Genomic DNA, 19,773 nt, shown 5'->3' on the forward strand with positions numbered 1-19,773 from the left:
TGTAACAGAGTATTTTCACAATGTGGTATTAGTACTTTTACTTAAGTAAAGGATCTGGATACTTCTTCCACCACTGGCTACAACTAACAATTATTTACACGGTCGCTTAATCTGTTGATTATATTCTATCAGAAAATGGTGAAAAATGTGGATCAGTGTCTCCCAAAGCCCAAGAAGACATCCTCAAATGTCTTGTTTTGTCCACAACTCAAAGATGTTCAGTTTACTGTCACAGAAGAGAGAAGAAACTAGAAAATACTAACATTTAAGAAGCTGGAATCAGATAATTGTCTACTTTTTTCATTAAAAAAAAGAAAAACAAAAAAAAAGGACAAACCAATTAATGGATTATCAAAATAGGTGGTGATCAATTTATTAGTTGACAACTAATCGATCATTCCATTCATCTTTGCAGCTCTACAAAATAATAACATAAGTGACATAATGGTGGCTTTAAACATACGAGCTCCACATTATTCTAAACATTTCTATTGAAGTGACACAAGTGGAAATATTAGGAGGTCATGATGCTCTGGCCTTCTGTCAGCAATTATTGTGACATTTTCTGACTCACCTCTGGTTCTGGTTGATGAGCTCCCCGATCTTGCGGTTTTGCTCCTCAATGCGAGAGCTTTTCTCAAAGACTTCCTTTTTTAAACATTCATTTTCCTAAAAACAGAAGGAGTTTTCAGAACACAGTTTGATTTTTTTTAAGTTCCAGGGTCAATCCAAAGCGGGATGGATAAACACATAAGAAGCTGGGTCCAGACTAGTTTAATGACAGCCAGACAGATTATTTTAAGGGGATGGAAGAATGAAGGGGTGCCGTCAATCCAGGAGTGGGCTTGTGAGATGGCTAGGCTGGCGGCGTTTGAAAAAAAAAAAGTCATATAAACAGTTTGCCAGATTGGATGCCTATACTAGAAATATGGGGAAAGTACCTGAGGGGAATTAGTTCATGTTGCGAGTCTGTTTTGTATTTTGTTAAAAATGAAAAGTAAAAAAAAAATGGAATTAATCACACACACAAAAAAAGGTTCCAGTACACCGAAAGATGTCGTGATAAGAGAATCAATATTTGTGTTGTAAAAAGAGCTGAGGGAAAAACCACCAGTAACAGAGCCTCCAAAACCACAAGGCACCGTACTATTCTGGTGTGTACCTGGATAATTCTTTGGATGTTGTGCATGATCATGGAGGTTTCCATTGACATACTAGGAACAGCCGTAGAAAGACTTCCCTGCCTCTGGAGGTCATCTATCTGTTAAAGTTCAAAAAGACAACAACCAGATGTATCTGCTTTCTATTAAAGCCTCTTAATGAACATATTCTTGTACAAACCGTGTATACCTTCGAGGCTAGTTGATCCACTTTATCTGCCACTTTTCCGACAGACAACCGGATCTCTGTGTTGTGTTGTCGGGCCTCAGTCATCAAGAAGGAAGTCACATCACTTGAGCCTGGCGAGAACAACAATCGCACGGTTTGTCATTTTGTAACAGTTTCACCGTTTAAATCAAACGCAAAACTGTCTTGCACCCGTGTGGTTATATTAATTAATGAGACTGCTGGTGCAGAGGAACTGCATCATAAAAATCCAAGGCACAATTCCATTCAATTTTATTTATAGTATCAAATCATAACAAAAATTATCTCAAGACACTTTACAGATAGAGTAGGTCTAGACCACACTATAATTTACAAAGACCCAACAATTCCAGTAAGTAAGTGTAAGGAGCTTAGGGTACAGGTTTACTAACAAACTGCCCTACGTTTTACATTTCATTTTGTACAATCCTTGACATAAACACTATCCGCTGGTTTGATCATAATGGCTTTCCTTGTAATTGAATGGAAAACTCTTACCCATGTATGGAATAGTTTGCGCAGGGTAGACCTGGCCAACAGGCTGCAGCTGAGACGGAGCCACAGAGGTCTGTGTGTAGGAGTAAGGCTATGAAACAACATAATGCATTGATATTACCAGATCTGTCCATGATGTACTTACTGACAAGTCAGTGCAAAATATGGTGAAATCTCACCTGAAAGGCATGGCTGCTGCCCGACAGCCCAGGCTGTGGGGGAACAGTGGGCATAACAGGAAGTAAGGCAGAGGGTGGAGCGGTGTGAGGATGAGGATGTACTGCAGGAAAAACAATCTATTTAATTTCAGAGCAAATGCAGGGAATCTACCAAGAAACTGTTAAACATACTGTACACCATCATAGGAAACTGTGTTCTTTGTAATATAATCTGAGCTGTGGGAAGAATGCATATTAAAAATATAAGAGAAGCTTACCGTGTGCTGAAGCTGGAGCAGCAGTGGAGATCTGCACTGGAGATGGAGCCGCAGGCCGATCCTTCGCTCTGCTGCCACTAGTGTCCTAGAGGCCAACGCAATAGTGGCAGAAAGTCATTATGCGCACTGGACAGTTTAAGAACATCGATTTCTCCTTTTCTGAACAATTCCTGAAGTGATGCAGATGGCGGCCTCAGATATTCTTTTTCCACGCTGAATCAATGACTAAACATTGTAATATACTTTTATCTATGAGCTTTTGCGAAGACGGAAGCCTTCACGTTTCCCCTCATGTTTTTTTTTTTTTTTTTTTTTTTTTTAGACACATAGGTATGGGTTTCTATTTCAGGCGTTATTCTATATTTTTCTTATCGTCAACAGATCCCGTTAAAAAACCGAAACCAAAAATGTGCTAGTATTTTCTGACTTCCCAACCCTGTCTTCTCTTACTGAAGGCCTACATTTTCACACCAATTTATAGTTTGTTTTTCAAAGAACATAATTACATAATTTCTTAAAACAGCTAGTTATTGCAGTTTTCAATCAACATTATAGTTGATTATAGTGCATTTATAGCAGTGCATTTTTTGTTAGCAGCCTGGTCTCGCTCTCAGCCGATTTGATAAATGTACGTACGTAGTACGGCTGTGCATAATTCCAATACAGTGAGGCACTGGCTGGCTAAGCATTCATTTGCACACACTGCGTTGGGCGTCACTCGCCAGACAGGCAAAAACGCAGGTCTTTCCGCTGTTTTGAATGCCTGTGGCAAAAAGAGTCCGATCCAACTTTTGGAGAAAAGCAACCTGACATCAACCTGCTGTGGACAATAATGTAACGTTAACCGGCTATCAGACACGTCAGTTGCGGCGCGCGAGTTACGTAACACTACTGTTAAAACATTTTTTTAAGCACTATGAAGGTTTAAAAAAAGTTTGGTTTGTTTGACTTGTGTTTGTACATTCCATTTGTTAAATCCAAGTTAATATGTTTGTATGTTAACAATTTGTCATGCAACGAAACCCAAGCACTGAACCGCCCAGGATTTTGTGTAACAACAGGTGACTGTGTCCTGCAACAACAAAGCGGTCGCTTCATCGCCTTTTATTTTCTCTCTTTTTTCGTGAAATAAAGCTGCCTTCAAATGCGGTCGGAAATGTGGGTTTCGCCGCCAAAGCTTTGAATATTCTCTGTTAAAAAGCACAGAAGCTTCAAAGTTTAAAAAAAAAAAAAAAAAAAATGGTATTCGGTACAGCCCTAGCTTTAATACACATACACAATACTTGTTATAGATTACATTCAATGATGGTCTTGGCCTTTTTATGGAATTTGTTGACAATAGGAAATATATAGAATACTGCCATGCTTATTCTTTAACTTCCACAGAAAAACCTCCCTTTTAGAATTCTGCGGACCCACCTCGAGCTCCGAATCACTGGATTCAGGCTGGCTGGCGCCTCCCGTCAGGAAGGGCAACATGGGCTGGCCCATCTTCGCCATGCGAGAGATCAACTTGGCTTTAGTGGCGTCTGGATTCTGAAGTTTGAAAAAGAAAGCAGCAAAATAACTGAATACAATTAATTTCAGTATTGGCTTACACCATTTGTCCCTCCAGTTAACAGTAACCTCGGTAAGACAGCCTTTAGATATTTTGACCCATTTCTCTGGAATAATGTACAGAGTAATCTAAAATTGGATGCCCTTATACCAATGGGTTGATTCAAAATTTTGAATAGAGCTCTCATTCATTTTAACTGTGACTGTTTTACATAGTACAGTCATACGTCTTTGTATTGCAATGTTATTTTAAAATGCACTCTTTACAAATGGGTGTTCTTTAATGTGTTTTAAATTTGTATTCATTCTTAAAAAGGGGCTCTGAGCGATGTTGGGTGACGTTACTTCTTGTTGACATTCAAAGTATTTTCAAACACAACAAGACTAGCTCGCCCCTCCCTCCTCCTCATCATCCCGTCCCCTCTCCCTCCCTTCCGTGCTTCCACGCACTAAGCCCCCCCAACCCCCACCCCTCAACTCCTTCTTGTCGGTTATTGGCTGGAACACTGTTTGTGTACGTTTCGTGGTGCAGGTTCGTTTTTGTTGCCGTTTGTGGCTGTCTACAGAGACCGCATTTTTTATTTATTTTTTTTTTTACAGTGTGTTCAGGGGACAGGCAGCTCGCGGAGAGTGAGGAGATGTTTGCGGTATGTGACAAAAAAATGTTGTAGCCTAAAAAAACGCGTGACATCGCTTAGAGCACCTTTAACTTATTTGAATGAAATCATTTTATTATTTTTTTTCCCCCCCAATTACGCCTGCATACTGCTGCCTTGATATTTAAATGTTTCTTATTTGTACTTGTAAATGAGATCTTGATCTCAATGCGATTTCCTGATTAAATAAAGTATATATAATATCAAAGTACGTAGTTAATAAGAAGAAGAAAAAAAGAGCAGTGAGCGTGCTTACTGCCAACTGTTCACTGAGTGAGTTTGACTTTGCACGAAGTGGTGGCTCCCTGCAAAAAAACAAAAACAAAAAGAAGGTCACAGACAAACCATCTTACGAGACACACGAGTTAAGGATAACGCTGTTGACTTTTTCCTGAGGCCTAAATCTCACCCTGGTCTGCCTGGACTGGAGGCGGCCAGCTGTACTGGAGGATCTGAGGCCAGATTCTCCACACTGGGGGCTGGGGAGGGAATAGGGGAGGGAGCAGCAGAGCCTCTGGAGCTGGTACTTGTACTAACAGACCCATTGTCCTTGGAAAACTTCACCTTTAGCAAAAGAAAAAATGTGTTCACACTTCATCAGCACTACTGTTAAGGAAAAACTCAGGAGCAGCACAACTCATTTCACATACGTGAAGAAGATTTAGGAGAACTTGATGAATTACGCAGTAGCATTTCATGAATTGAGGAGAGAATTTAGGCAGGCGGTACAGTTTAACGGCGATATGTTTTGTGTCATGCCGATCCTAACTCTCTGAAGTTCCTATCTGAAGTTAGTATTTAAACTCATGCTGGAGGCGTTATGTTTAGCTAAACCTTTAAGGTAAACAAAGATATTTCGGGCACCCAAATATCTCAAGACAGACTAAATGTGTTGTGTGTTTACTTGCTCTATGGCAGGGGTCTTCAATGTTTTTTTAAGGCAAGGACCCCTTAACTGAAAGAGAGATGGATCAGCGACCCCCCACTACATATCGTATAAAACGGAGTTGCATGTTAAACTGGGCCTACAACAGCGTGTGGGCGGCCTAAAGCCTTTATACATACCTTTTAAGAGCATAGAATACTAAGCTATTAAATAATTGTTGGCATGATTTTATAAATCATGTATTAATGTTAAACATAAATGTGGCACAGTGAATCCTACGTATCTGTGGATGACTACCTTAGTGACTACCTCACCTGGCCAGTTAGCCTATCGTTAGTCTTGCTTTGCCAGATCATCCGCATGCTGCGGAGCCGAGGAGGGTCTGGCTAGTCCACACAAAAACGTGCTCTGGTTTATTGGTATTTCTTTAAACCAATCACAATCGTCACGGGCGGCGTGTTTATGAGGTTATGTTTGCCCCTGACCTGAATGAGACCTGAGGTACCACTGTCTCAACTTAAATAGCATGAGTTCGTAAGCTGGAAACTTCACCACAATTACAAGCAACTAGGAGTAAAGGGGTGACATCAGAAGTTGGAGTTACTTAACCACAGACATAACTTAAAGTGCTCATATTATGCTCATTTTCAGGTTCATAATTGTATTTAGAGGTTGTACCAGAATAGGTTTACATGGTTTCATTTTCAAAAAAACACCATATTTTTGTTGTACTGCCCATTGCTGCAGCTCCTCTTTTCACCCTGTGTGTTGAGCTCTCTGTTTTAGCTACAGAGTGAGGCATCTCACTTCTGCTCCATCTTTGTTGGGAGTCGCACATGCGCAGAAGCTAGGTAAACACTGCTAGCTAGTCAGTTGCAGAGTATGAGGGAGTGCTATGCTAGCAGCTAGGCGAGCATTATAACGGGTGTTACAAAGTGAAGCACGTTTGTCACGGAAGTAAAGGCTGGACTACAACAGAGCTGTTTGGAGCAGTTTGTGAACAGTGTTTTCTGTTGGAGATGGTAAGTCCCTCTGGGGTGGACATTGGGCTTTTTCACTTTTTAAACCTATAACGTGCACAAAAAAGATATAACACAATAAAGGAAAGGGGGAAATCCAAAAAGCATAAAATGAGCACTTTAAGTGTTCAATGTGACGTTGGAATGTTTAGTTATTTTAGAAAAGGTCAAATACGAAAGCAGATGGATGCAGAAAATTGTTCAGTGGTTGTTACCCGTCGAAGCTCTGCTTCGAAAATAAGAGTGCTATTAGCCGGGACACGGTTGGGGACTCCCTTGGATCCGTAAGCCTGGTTGGGTGGGATGACAATGAGACGACGGCCCGCCTTCTTCATCCCAAGCATCCCTTCCTCCCAGCCCTGCTCATACAGAGAAGGCAATAATAATGTAATAAATGTATGTAGTAATATATACCTCATCCTCAAATGCCTTTTATGCTGGTTTTTTACATTACCATGCAACTTATTTTTGCAGTATCCTCATTCCCACTAAACCAACGTCTCACTGAGTATATATGTATAGTCAAAAGTCAAATTTAAGACTTTTTAGGACCTTTTTAAGACCATTACAAATGAAATGTAAGACCTAAATCACAACATCAAAAACAAAGTCAGAGTCCAGAAACAATGTCTGAAACAATTCCCCCAATTTCCTCATCGGCATTATAAGACTGGTGTTAGGGCTGCACAATTATGACCCACGATTATTTGTTGATTTCAACCAAAACAAATTTTATTGTCAAATAGGCTAACTATAACTGCTTTCACATCCATATTGTGCTACATTCCGCCTTTGTTGAAGGATACTATGAAGGAGTATGCCATTTCAGCTGTTGTGCGACCGCTTTCCAAACATGCGCGTTTGCCGGTGAAAAGATACAGGCAACGCAATTTTCTGTTCACGTTAACGGCGCATGTTAAAATCTGGTGTCAATAGGGCACCGGTGCCCGGTATCTACCGGACGAAATAGCAACGCGGATTGCGGTGCCACTTAAATGTCTGCGTTGCGCTCTGATGCTCCAAAACAGACGTTAGAGGCAACAGAAACATCGCTGCACTCACGCTAGTAAACACTAATAACACGTTACACAGCAGCTAACGTTAGCCTACCGTTAGCTACAGTAGTAACTGGATTAAACACGGCTAAAACGCTGACAGCTAAACGGCGTAGTGTGACTGTATTTCACTGTAGAGGGCTCCAACAGCGGGACGTACAACTAGTCTGTCGCTAAAGCTATGAGCTAAAAGACTCAAACTAGCACTGGTCACTGCTGTTGTCTGAAAAACAACAAAGACGGGACAAAATGTTGCGTTTACTGGTAAACTGGTACACCTTGTGACGACTTATGACCGACTGCTGTTGTGGAATTTTCCTCACATTACTCTGTCCTCTGTGACTGTCTACATCTAAACTAAGCTGCGCGGTGCAGGGAACAACTCTGATTGGCTCATGGAGGCACGTAATCAGACAGTGGTTTACGGAGCTTTGGGAAAAATAAACTTTGATACAGAGCGTTCTATGAACGGAATGAAGCATTTTAAATATCGCTCGATCACGTGAATTTGATCGTGGGAAGCCAAAATCGTGATCAAAAATCGATTAATTGTGCAGCCCTAACTTGTGTCTAGATTGACTGCGATATAAGTTGCATGTTGGTCTCATTTGTGGTCATAATACAGCAAATTATTACACACACACACACACACACACACACACACACACACACACACACACACGTATTGTTTTAATTTATTTTATGCAATTCTAATTTAAATATGTTCTGTGTGTGTGTGTGTAGCATGAAGGGAATACAACTTTATATTACATTGTGCAGTTAGTCCTGTGTTGTAAAATGACAAAAACCTTGTAAAATATCATAACAAAAACAATAATAATACGCTAGTTCATTCCAAAACCATGTTTCCCCATTAGATCAATCATTAGTAGAAGAGCAAATGCAGAGAGTCAATAAGAAAGCAGACATACAGTTCATAGTTTTCTGAACTATTTAAAATGTTGCTGAGCAGAATGATCACCGTATCTACATCATCAATTATTTCTCAAAATGTCTTTCTTGCTTGTCCTCTGATAGACAAACATATGATTTCCACAACAATTAAGACATGTTGCAATGTTCAGTATTTCACCATCACCGAGTCCTAACGAGACACGTGGGATACTGTACTACCTGACTACCTGATTATGTTTAAATCGGAACATCCAAACATAATCTGGCGGTAAAGTACAAACTTAAAAAATATTTTTTTATATACAAACGTCATTCATTACTCGTAAAAAATAACTAATCCAATAAAAAAAAAAAAAAAAAAGATACCTGAATACAAAAGATACAGATAGATTATAATTAAATATGGCAATTAAAAGGTAGAAGTAGAAAAAGAAATAGTCAATAAGAATATGTTCAAAAAGTACAGTGATTGTATTAAAAGGTTTTTTTTTTTTTTCGTGGGGATTGAATTTAAGCTGCTATTCTTTTTAGTATGTTAAGTATGTTTTGACTCACTTTGATCACTTTTCCAGCTCCAATTTTCAGTCGCAGCAACTTGTCCTTGTTCTGGTTGGAGTCAAACATCTGAAAGGATATTTAAGATTCAGTGAGTTGTGTGCCATCAACGCAGGGTCCAACATAATCTTTTTCCCCCACAGGCCCCGCGGGCCAGTAGATCAGAGTTTCACTGGCCCCTTGTATAATTTTCCTGGCCCGAGGGGGAGAGAAAAGTTGTAATGATTTATCCAAACAACAAACAAAAAAACCTATTCTGCATCTACAAATATGAGTTCAGTCAGTTTAGTTTAGGATTTGCACTATAGCTACAGTGTCAAGGCCATGGTACTGCTGCCTTCACCCACTCTTTGTAAACTCCCAATGTCGATGATTGTCATTAATCAATGTTGTGTTTTGCGGCGGCCGCTACTGAAGGTCCACAGCACGTGCGGACTGTTTGTGGTGGGTGCCGACGTTCGTTTGTTGATGTAAGCGGCCATTTCTGGGCTTATGTTACCTGCTAGTGTGCACCGAACTGACTCGTGACTGTAATGAGGCACACGCAATGACTGTCCGATCAACTTGCCCAACATGCTTTTTTTACTGGCCTACCGCTTATGTCGAACCCTGCATCAAAGGAGTCAAATGACAAAATGATTAAATTGAATGAATAATGATGGAAGTGTGTGTGACCTGTCCGATGGCGTGGTTCTGCAGGAGCCAGCCTGTGTACACCACCTCCAAAGAGTCTCCATTCTCCACCGCCTGGCCCTCACCAAGACTCAGATCCTGAACCACCACAGCATCTAGGGAGACTGCGCTGTTCGCTTTTGCCAAACACACCTGATGAACATAAAAGGAAAGAGGTCATCATCTAGTAGACAACATCACTCATGTGATTTGGCAAAAGCTTGCATCTATTGTAGGTCAGAATGATACAGGAGTTTTGAAGATCAATCCTGATACTTATGGAACCTGTGCTGTCAACACCTTGCTACGTCCTGCTACGCCATGCAGTACCCTGCTACGTACTGCTACGCCCTGCAGTGCCCTGCTACGCCCTGCAGTGCCCTGCTACGCCATGAACTACTACAACTACTATTTCTAGTCATAGTTTAATTATCTTTATTGTGACTATAATTGCCACTGTTCATCACACCCCCAACCGGCACCGCCAGACACCGCCTACCAAGAGTCTGGGTCTGTCCGAGGTTTCTTCCTAAAAGGGAGTTTTTCCTCGCCACTGTCGCACTTAATGCTTGCTCTTGGGGGAACTACTGGAATTGTAGGGTCTTTGTAAATTATAGTGTGGTCTAGACCTACTCTTATCTGTAAAGTGTCTTGAGATAACTCTTGTTATGATTTGGTACTATAAATAAAATGTAATTGAACAGACAGCCTGTTTGCTTAGTTACTCACTAAGGTTGGGGAAATAAAATCGAATGTATCGCGATTTATTTTGCGATTATTCTCTTCTTTTTTTAACCAATGATTCACCTAAACATTCTCCGTTTATACGGTACCGATGGCAACTACATCTAACATAATCATAACAGACCGAAAGCAGAAAATGCATGTTATGTACTGCTTTACAAATTAAATAAAATGTCAGATTGACTGACTGACATTCAATCTGAGGCATTCTTCTTAGAAGATATATGATATATTGTCTCTAGAAGTCTTCAACTTTTGTTTTTGTTAAAGAAGGAAAAGAAAAATCGCAATTCTCAATATTATCAAATCGCAGCACTTCTAGAATCGCAATAATTGAAAATCACGATACAAATCGATTGTATATATTGTAAAAGAAGCGAATCCGGACAAAAGCATATCGCCCCAGCCCTATTACTCACTCTGTTGGTCAAGCATTAAATGACAAACACGTTGCAGGTCTCCTCCTGCGTCACTCACCTCTTTACAAAAGTCTGATGCCGCTTTCTCCGATTCAAACATCAGGGACCAGTTCTGCCGCTGCTCATCATAAAAAGTGAAGTAATTGTTCGGCTGTACCTGCAGGAGAGAAAGAACATGTGGTCAGGGACAAGACAAGGAACACCTCAGAACAGCTCAGGGCCAGGAATTTCCTAAACTGTAAGTTGACTAATGTGACTAATGTGTAGTTACCATGTCCCTGCAGTCCAGCATACATTGGACAAAACAATCGACTCCTTAAACAACGAATGTCTGAGCATAAAACTGCTATCCGTACAGGCATTAGGACTATGTAATTGCAAAATTACGCTTTATGCTGAAGCAAATCAAAGAATAAAAAAAACAAACAAAAAAAAAAAAACTATTGTTCATTCCATTATATGGAATAGAAATTTGCCTTTGGCATTCTGGCATTAAAAACATTAAAGCAGAGCTAAAATACATAGGATACAATCTTAACAGGACTGTAAAGGGGGGCAGCTTAAACGGAGACACATTTTACGACTGCTACTTTTGTGAACCCAAGACTTTTGTAAACTCATTTCAAGCACCAAAACAATTGAGTGTAGGTATTTTTTCACAAGAGATTTGAGAAATATTTTTGCTTCAGGGCCAAATGATCTCTTTATGCATTGCTCTGGAACAATTTCGGACATCACTGTACAGAAAGCTGAGTTTGATCTGAACATTTTGATATGAAACACATGGGGATCAGGTTATATGCAAATACCAAAGGAGAATTCAAGAAGATATCTAAAAATGCCCTTAAACCTCAGAGGGTTAAAGTGGGCGACCTGCTCTACTTCCTGCCCCTTCGTTTGTAATTACTCTGAAACCCACAAACTATGAATGTAACCACTGACCACTAAATAATGTAGGATCATTTTACAATGAAACATGAACGGGGTTTATCCAAATGTCCTTTTAGTGCCATCTAGTGTATGGTCTTAATAATGAATCAACGATTCAAACAATGACGGCCCGAAACTGAGTTTTGTGAAGCTTCGTGCTGTATGTAATAGGGTTTAACCAGATTTAATAACTACTCGTGATTGGTCCCTGTATCTACAACAATGGGATAAGAGAAGAGATTGGTTCCCAAATAGTCTCGCATCGCCAGACCTTCCTCCACAGCGCTGCGGACAGCATTCCGGGATGGGAGAAAAACAAGCTCTGGTTTATTGGCATTTCTTTAAACCAATCACAATCGTCATGGGTGGGCGCCAAGCGCCAGACGGAGCCACGGTGCCTCTGCAAAATAGCCTCGGGAAGGAACTTGTTTTGGTGGAACGTGTGCGTTCAAAAGTTGTTTTAGTCGTGCAACAGAAAACTCAGACTGGACAGATCGTCTTTACCATAGTCCTCATAAATCCAGTAGAGCTTAAAATTCCAACACAAAGAAAGGGGAAGGTAACGGACATCCAGCCGAAAAGAAGGACATCCGGTGTAATTTCCAGTGGCACCGGAGCAATCCCAGAAGTGGAACGTCATGGATATAGACTAGTTCCTAAATAATTGGGTCCAATTCCCAGCAGTGTAGTAACGTTGCACTTGTGTATGTATAATTGAACTGAATCTGTGTTATGTCAAACGCTCTGATGATGGCTCTGTGCCTAAACATGCAAGTGTATTTCTAATGTAATGTGGAGTCAACTAAAAGAGTAAAATGTGAGTATTTCGTCCTCCTCGACTTTAAATCTGAGATGTGCTACCTTTTACCTTTTTTTTGGAACATGCTCATTGGATTATTTATTACCACATCAAAAACGTAACGTCACATCCTTTTTTCAATATGTCAATACAACAAACAGATAAGTAACATTACTTTAAAGATTATTTATTCCAATTTCCTGTTGGTAGTATGTGATAAAGCTTTGGACTTTCTTCAGTTAGGAAACCTTGTAAAGACCTAAAAATGATTCAAATGTGTTCCCATACATTGTTAGACTTCCCCCACCATGTGCTAAGTGTGATATTACTCTAATGCGTCACATTATCTTTCCAGAGATGTATTCAACATTCTTTACTTCTCCACTCACCGTGAAAACAAAGCCCACATGAATCTTGGCAGCGGTCACTTGCTTCTGTTGGCTCAAGTACAAAAGCAGCTTGTACTGCAGAAAAGAAGAGGTGCATTATTCATAAGAATCAAAAGTCACACCAATAATCTCAACCAAGTGACCAATTAGCAAACCTCAGACCTCTTTTGTTGTGTGGTTGCCCAGTACGGCTGCTCCCAGCTTTCCCTGCTTTGCATACTGTCCGTTAATACTGCACATGGGACAAAACGTGAGGAGAGGCTTTTCACTCGACTTGGTACGAGATGATTCGGGGAGTCGTGACTTCATTTATGCAGTTTATTACGGGAATCATTATAAAGTCACAGTTTTTAAGTTTAGCAAAAAATGTATTGTTTTTATCCTCTGTGATTTTTTTAATGTCGGCCTATGTAAATACAGTGCTGTTGTGTAGCGTTATGTGCGTTCTTTTTTTTAAATCATCAAATAAATAAAGAAATTACTGTGGGAAGTCAGGAGTTGCAGCCCACAGACTCTTTTTTTTAAATTTATTTTTTTATTTTTACATAATACATGAAATAAGCTGAAATATTCCAAGAAGCACTTACAGCGCTACAATCAAATTATTTTAAAATATATTTAAAAAAATATCTCACTATCTGAAGGCTTGGACTGCTGTGGCGAATAACACTGCAGGAGCTCCAGGTGGTGGAGCTGGTTTCTGGGTGGCTGGCGCTGTAACAGGACAAAAGACAAATTCAGTTCGGCCTCCGGGTCATGTCTGAATCTGAAGTCACTGATGTCTCTATTCGGACTGCCTTACCTGAATTGGGGCTCTTTCTAGGCTGTTTCGGTGCCGTGTACTGGAAGGACTCGTTGCCCTGACTGCCTTCCTGGTCTAGTCCAAACAGGGAGGCCAACTTGGCCCTGCGAGGAGAACAAGTGCAATCATCATCTAGGAGGTCAGTGAGGTTACGTTCTGTGCCGAGGCTTCGGAAGCGTGCGTCGAGAAACCCCCTGAAGTTATCCGTGAAGTGCGTACCGAGGCTTGTATCGTATTAGACAAATGACGCCATTGACGACATCCGAAGCCTCGCTGCCCGTCTGTACCACGTGACACGGGTTTATGAAATGGTTGGAAACTACACGGTTTTATTACACATCCGTGATCTACGCAAGCCCATTTACCGCCCTCCGCCCAGTTAAACCACTGCCACTTTCCAGGTTTAGGATAACCTACTAATATTGCCCCTCCTGCTATTATGACAAAAGGGATTGATTTACACACTTTTGATGGCCGCATTCCTTTCGAGGAAATCCTTTTATTATAAGGTTTAGGTGCAGCACCCGAGCCGTTTTGGGCAGCACCTTAGCCGAATGAATGTGACTAAAAGACTTGTAGATTGTCTTTGAGCTTTTTCAGTGTTAGTTTTTTTTTTTTATTATCTGCCCTAGCTTTTCCAACATTTGACACACAGATATGGTGATAATAATGCTACAAAATGATGTGAAAAAGAGGCATAAAACTAGCACAAACGGACTACAAAGAAAACAAAAATGACCACAAAGAGACAGAATTCCACAAAGACACAAAAGAAAGAAATGTGGGGATGAATGTGTATGGGGAAATTGCTTCTTTTTTTTTAGGAAAAATGTAACATTTTCTTGAGGAAGGACCCTTAAATCCTAGATTTTTGCTTCGTTGTTATTGCTTCATCTAAGTCTTTACTGGCGCAAAATTCAGCCAAAAACCGTCTCTGATACAGTGTATAACATATTACTAGATCATCTGTAATATATCTGCCTGTTTTACACTCTTTGACAACAGGTGGTATTGTGAGCAAATGAAGCCTCGAGAAATGAACCCTTTTGCTGGAAAGCTTCAATGCTTCATCTCGCCATCACTACTAGATATAGTTACGTTTGGCGTAAAATGTATGATACACTCTGTGGTTATACTCATAGAAAAAAAGAAAGAAAGAAAAAAAAACATACACGTGGCCTTTGACGCAGCACTGACTGTGCAGTCAGGCTAGGGCCGGGCGATATGGAGAAAATCAAATATCACAATATTTTTTTGACCAAATACCTCGATATCGATACCGATATAACGATATTGTAGCGTTGACTATTGGTGCTTTCACAAAATATTTACACAATGAGATTTTTGATAAATAATCATCAGTAATGTGGATATAATGACTAAGTAGGTAAAGTCAAATAATAGAGCCGTTACAGTCTGGTAAGTTCATAAAATGACATCACTTGACTGTAAAGCAGCCTTTAAAACCAGGAAAAGACAACACTTCTGCCATATCACGGTATCCAAAATCTAAGACGATATCTAGTCTCATATCACGATATCGATAGAATATCAATATATTGCCCAGCTCTAAGTCAGGCTAGTTCCTATTCAAGGGTAAAGCTGCTCATACTGTACAAGCCCTTCATCTGCAGTCCAGGGGTTATTTTAGCTGCCTGCCACACTTCAAAAGCTCTAACCAACATTTTAATCCAGATGAAGGTTGAAGTCAAGTACACAATGGGCTACATAATGCGCATTCTGCACAAAAAAACTGCAGGGCGGCATCTAACTTATTTTCTTCAGTTATTTCCATAATAGATTATTTGGTCAAATGTTTTTTTGTTTTTTTATTGATAAACAATGGATGAGGGCTGGGCAATATATCGATATTATATCAACATCGATATATGAGGAAAGAATTCCTGTGCTACAGCACCTCAAAAGAAAAATGTACACACATTAGAATAACACAAATACGCATTAAGTAGACATAGGAGAAAAAATATACATAAAGTATAGGAAATGGAAAAATAGAATATAATTAGTTATAATAATAATAATAATAATAATAATAATAATAATAATAACAAAACAACCGAATATACACAATAAAACAACCTTCTATAAACAGACAGTATATAAACACACAGATGAGTAAGGTGCGAATGAATAGAGATGACATATTGCACAGTTGGAGATAACACAGAGTAATACATATATAAACATGCATAGTGCAGAATATTGTCCAGTGATGGCTCATATTGTAGAAACAGCTAGCAGTGCTACATTATGATGTTGTATTAAAGAGTCTGACTGCTGCTGGAATGAAAGACCTGTGGTAGCGCTCCTTTTTGCACTGAGGGTGCAGCAGTCTGCTGCTGAAGGAGCTGCTCAGGGAACTCACAGTCTCATGTAGGGGGTGAGAGGTGTTGCCCATGATTGATGCCAGCCTGGCTAACATCGTCCTCTCCTCCACCTGCTCTGTAGTGTCCAGAGGGAAGACCAGAACACTAGCTAGCCCTCTTCACCAGTTTGTTGAGTCTTTTCCTGTCCCTCTCTGTGCTCCCAGCGCCCCAGCAGGCTACTGCATAAAAGATTGCAGACGCAACCACAGAGTCATAAAGTGTTTTTAACAGAGTCCTGCGCACACCAAAGGACCTCAGCCTCCTCAGCAGGTGGAGACGGCTTTGGCCCTTTTTGTACAGGACGTCTGTGTTTTTGGACCAGTCCAGTTTATTGTTGAGGTGAACACCCAGATATTTGTATGTCTCCACCATCTCGATGTCGACACCCTGGATGTTCACCGGTGTAGTACCAGGCGGCCTCCGGCGAAAGTCACCTTGCTGGCGTTGATGTGACGATATCGTCTTAAATTTTGGATATTGTAATGTGGATGTGACACAAGTGTTGTCTTCTCCTGGTTTTAAAAGGGTGCACAACAATAAAGTGACTTACTAGCCGTTTTATTATTTGTCTTTACCCACTTAGTCATTGCACCAACATTATTGGCGATTATTTATCAAAACTCTTGTTGTGTTAATATCTTGTGAAAGCACCAATTAATTCAACCCTACAATATCGCCATCGATGTATTTGGACAAAAATATTGCGATATTTGATTATCTCGATATCGCCCAGCTCTACAATGGATTATTCAATATACAGTGTCAGAAAGGGATTCAAAAGTCCATCACAATTTCCCAGAGCCCAAGGTGATGTGCTGAAATTGCTTTATGTGTCTGACCAAAAGTCCAAAACCCAAAAGATTATTAAAATCTCAATTAAAATAACAACTTAACTCGCAGTCCACTAACCAGCTTTATCTGGAGCTTTCTACCGCATGTCATGGTTTTCCTCAGCAGATTAAGGTTGCTCAGTTATCATGGCGCTACATGACAACCTCAATGACAACTGAGCAAAAAAAAATAGCTTGAAAGCTCATTCTAGTCGTTTACCAAAAATCTTTTTAACTCTACTAACTTAGTCATTTTACAGGAGCTTTCAACAGCGTCTCATGATCTTCCTCGGTGAATGAAGGCTGCTCAGTTGTCTATGAGGCTGCCATGGCTCCATGACAACTGAGCAAATTCCATTTGCTGAGGAAGGCGGACATAAAAAAAATTGTCATTTTCCAAAATAAATCTTAACTCAATGTCCACATATTAGCTTTTCTCCCTCACCAAATGGCGTTTGCTTAGCATCATGGAAGCTACATTTTTGTCAAACAACTGACTCCCAGGTCATCCTCATTTTTTTTATGTCATTTTGCACTAACCTTAAAATTGAGAAGCAGCGGTGCAGAAACAACTAGACCATTACTACATCATTACATACTGCAACATCATTACAACAGCTACCCCAATCATAGGCACCAATGTCATTATTTGCAACAGTCAGGATCAACAATAGACCAACAATTTCCGCAAAAGTTTCTTTGGTTTTAAAACAAGCTAACTCGTACTGACCCCTGGAACTCCTTCCACTGGTATTCACTGGTATCTCCCAGAACAGACATGTTGAAAGCCTTAAGGCCCTCATCTCCGATGGCAAGGAACTGGGATGAGAAGGGGCAGTCTGTTTGCATGTGCGAGTCAAACTCCTACTAGTGCACGTTCCAACGCTTCTTTCCCAGGCTACCCCTGATCTTTCATTCTTCGGTGCAGTCACACCACCATGGTAGATTCAACAGCATAGTAGAGGAAGAAACTGAGGAGCTTCGAGTTAGTGCTGAGCAGAGATGGGCTGTGGCAAAAGGCTTCACCTTCCTCCTCTAACAGGCAGCATGTGATGGGAATTAGCCACCATAAAAACATGCACTACACTTGGCTGCTTATTCCACCAGCTCATAAACACTGTGCTGCTATCACAAAATGGCCATGCAGTGCCAAAGAGAATGTGGCAAAGCTGTAACTAAAAGTCTCACAATTGAGAGGCAAGGTATATTAATAGTAAGTTAGTCTGACTGTCTCATAACCAAAGGGTCACAGTTTGGATTCCTGAAACATCTCAATTAGTGGTCAACATCACAACCTCCATTGTAAGTCAATTTCAGTTACAAAATTGACATAAACATTGAAAAAAAACATAACCTATGCATGTAAAACTGTATTATTCATTATATATGACAATCTGTGAGTACTTTGAGCTAGCTATAAAACACTGCGTTTGATAATAGGGGTTTGGTTTATCAGACGGTAGTCTCAAAAGTCACAAAAAGTCATTGTCTGCCCAACAGGAACCAGTTAGTTAAGTAGCTTAAACGTGTAATCAAATTTCGTCTAAGACCTGAACATACCAGACACTCAGTATAAGAAGCTTCATTCATATTTTTAAAAATAGTCTTTGGCTGCATAAACAGACCAAGGTCAGTGGGGATATGAAGGCATGCGATAACTCATCAGACCAGCAGTGGGGCCACCGGAGATAACGTTACAGTCGACATGAAATCAGCGGAATTGTATCTAATAGAACTTTCTACAATGCTCTATGACCTCGGCACTGGTTAGTTCTCTTAAATATGTCATATTTATAAATCTCTGCTGCTAACTTTTACATGGTCAAAATAGTCATGAAATGAGCTAACTGTCAGCTTGGAGATTAAAAAAATAAATAAAAAAAAGGTCTCATTAAATATCTATCAGTGGAATAAGGTTAATAGGTCACTTAAGTTACCAGACAGGAACTTCATAATTATCGGAGGTCATTTTCTAATTCGGTACACATTTGTTCTTCTGAAATAACTCCATTTACATTCTTTTAGAAGTGGTTCGCCGTGCCCCTTGGTATTTTGGTGGAAGAAAAAGTATGCACACAAATTTTAAAACATTCAGTTATTAAAATATGTCCTTCATGATGAAACATGTAACATTAAGCTGAATAAGAGAACAGCTTTTAAATGCCTAGGCTTCAAGTTATTCTCTAAAAGTAATGCATTACTTACAAACAAGGTCGCAATACAATGCCACATTTCAAATTAAATTTGGCTCGTATACAACAGCTAACGTTAACCGTGGCTAAATGGTGGTAACGTTAAGCTAGTTAGCTCACAGGCTAAGAGCATTAGCTTGGTGGAAACAAACAAACACACTCACCCTCCTGTGGGAGACAAGAAGTCCCCCTCTTCATCGTCTCCGCCGAACATCTTTTGAATGTGAAGCCTTTTTCTTATTAAATAAAACAAGTGCACAAGTGTATCTTATGAGTTAGCTAGTTTGTTGTAATGTGACTTCCCCTTCCTGTTTGTGGTGCAATCAGCTGACTTTCCACCTGATCTGAATTCAATTAGCTCCAGCTACCACTGGAGAGCGCCAAATGCTAATACAGAATTTCAAAATGAGCCCCAAACGCTTTTTTTTTTTTTTTAAACAGGATTTAAGTAAGACGGCAGCACAGCACAGGCACAGGGTCATCATCAGTTTCAGTTGAAAGGGCTACTCAGTCATTAAGTAGTCACACTGACTGTCAGGGGATGCTGCCCTGTAGTCAACCCTGACCTTTGACCCCACAGAAGGGTTTACAATCTATTGTTTAGAGGAGGAGAGGACTTTGTATAGAATAATTGCATAAATGTGGCATGAACCAATAAATAATAGAA

At 40.1% G+C, this 19,773-nt stretch overlaps 1 protein-coding gene across 3 annotated transcripts in view; it reads right to left on the reverse strand.

The window, feature by feature from the left end:
- The window catches only part of fkbp15b (FKBP prolyl isomerase family member 15b), a 40,377-nt gene extending 20,942 nt beyond the window's left edge, over positions 1–19,435 (reverse strand). The window contains exons 1-18 of one of the 3 annotated variants that reach the window (XM_078250306.1): positions 19,271–19,435; positions 13,698–13,801; positions 13,531–13,609; positions 13,058–13,127; positions 12,896–12,970; positions 10,836–10,934; positions 9,618–9,767; positions 8,943–9,011; positions 6,633–6,776; positions 4,922–5,076; positions 4,769–4,817; positions 3,719–3,835; positions 2,300–2,384; positions 2,043–2,143; positions 1,867–1,936; positions 1,351–1,460; positions 1,163–1,261; positions 575–669 (exon numbers count right to left, since the gene is read on the reverse strand). In XM_078250306.1, the coding sequence (XP_078106432.1) occupies positions 575–669; positions 1,163–1,261; positions 1,351–1,460; positions 1,867–1,936; positions 2,043–2,143; positions 2,300–2,384; positions 3,719–3,835; positions 4,769–4,817; positions 4,922–5,076; positions 6,633–6,776; positions 8,943–9,011; positions 9,618–9,767; positions 10,836–10,934; positions 12,896–12,970; positions 13,058–13,127; positions 13,531–13,609; positions 13,698–13,801; positions 19,271–19,320 (1,721 nt within the window). In that variant the 5' untranslated portion in view covers positions 19,321–19,435. Of the gene's footprint in view, positions 1–574; positions 670–1,162; positions 1,262–1,350; positions 1,461–1,866; positions 1,955–2,042; positions 2,144–2,299; positions 2,385–3,718; positions 3,836–4,768; positions 4,818–4,921; positions 5,077–6,632; positions 6,777–8,942; positions 9,012–9,617; positions 9,768–10,835; positions 10,935–12,895; positions 12,971–13,057; positions 13,128–13,530; positions 13,610–13,697; positions 13,802–19,270 lie in introns of all 3 variants that reach the window. The other 2 variants (XM_078250305.1, XM_078250307.1) reach the window with 2 other exon arrangements.
- Between the last annotated feature and the right edge of the window lie 338 nt (positions 19,436–19,773).

The sequence above is a fragment of the Sander vitreus genome, chromosome 5, assembly GCF_031162955.1.
Source record: "Sander vitreus isolate 19-12246 chromosome 5, sanVit1, whole genome shotgun sequence".
In the NCBI taxonomy this organism is placed as follows: domain Eukaryota; kingdom Metazoa; phylum Chordata; class Actinopteri; order Perciformes; family Percidae; genus Sander; species Sander vitreus.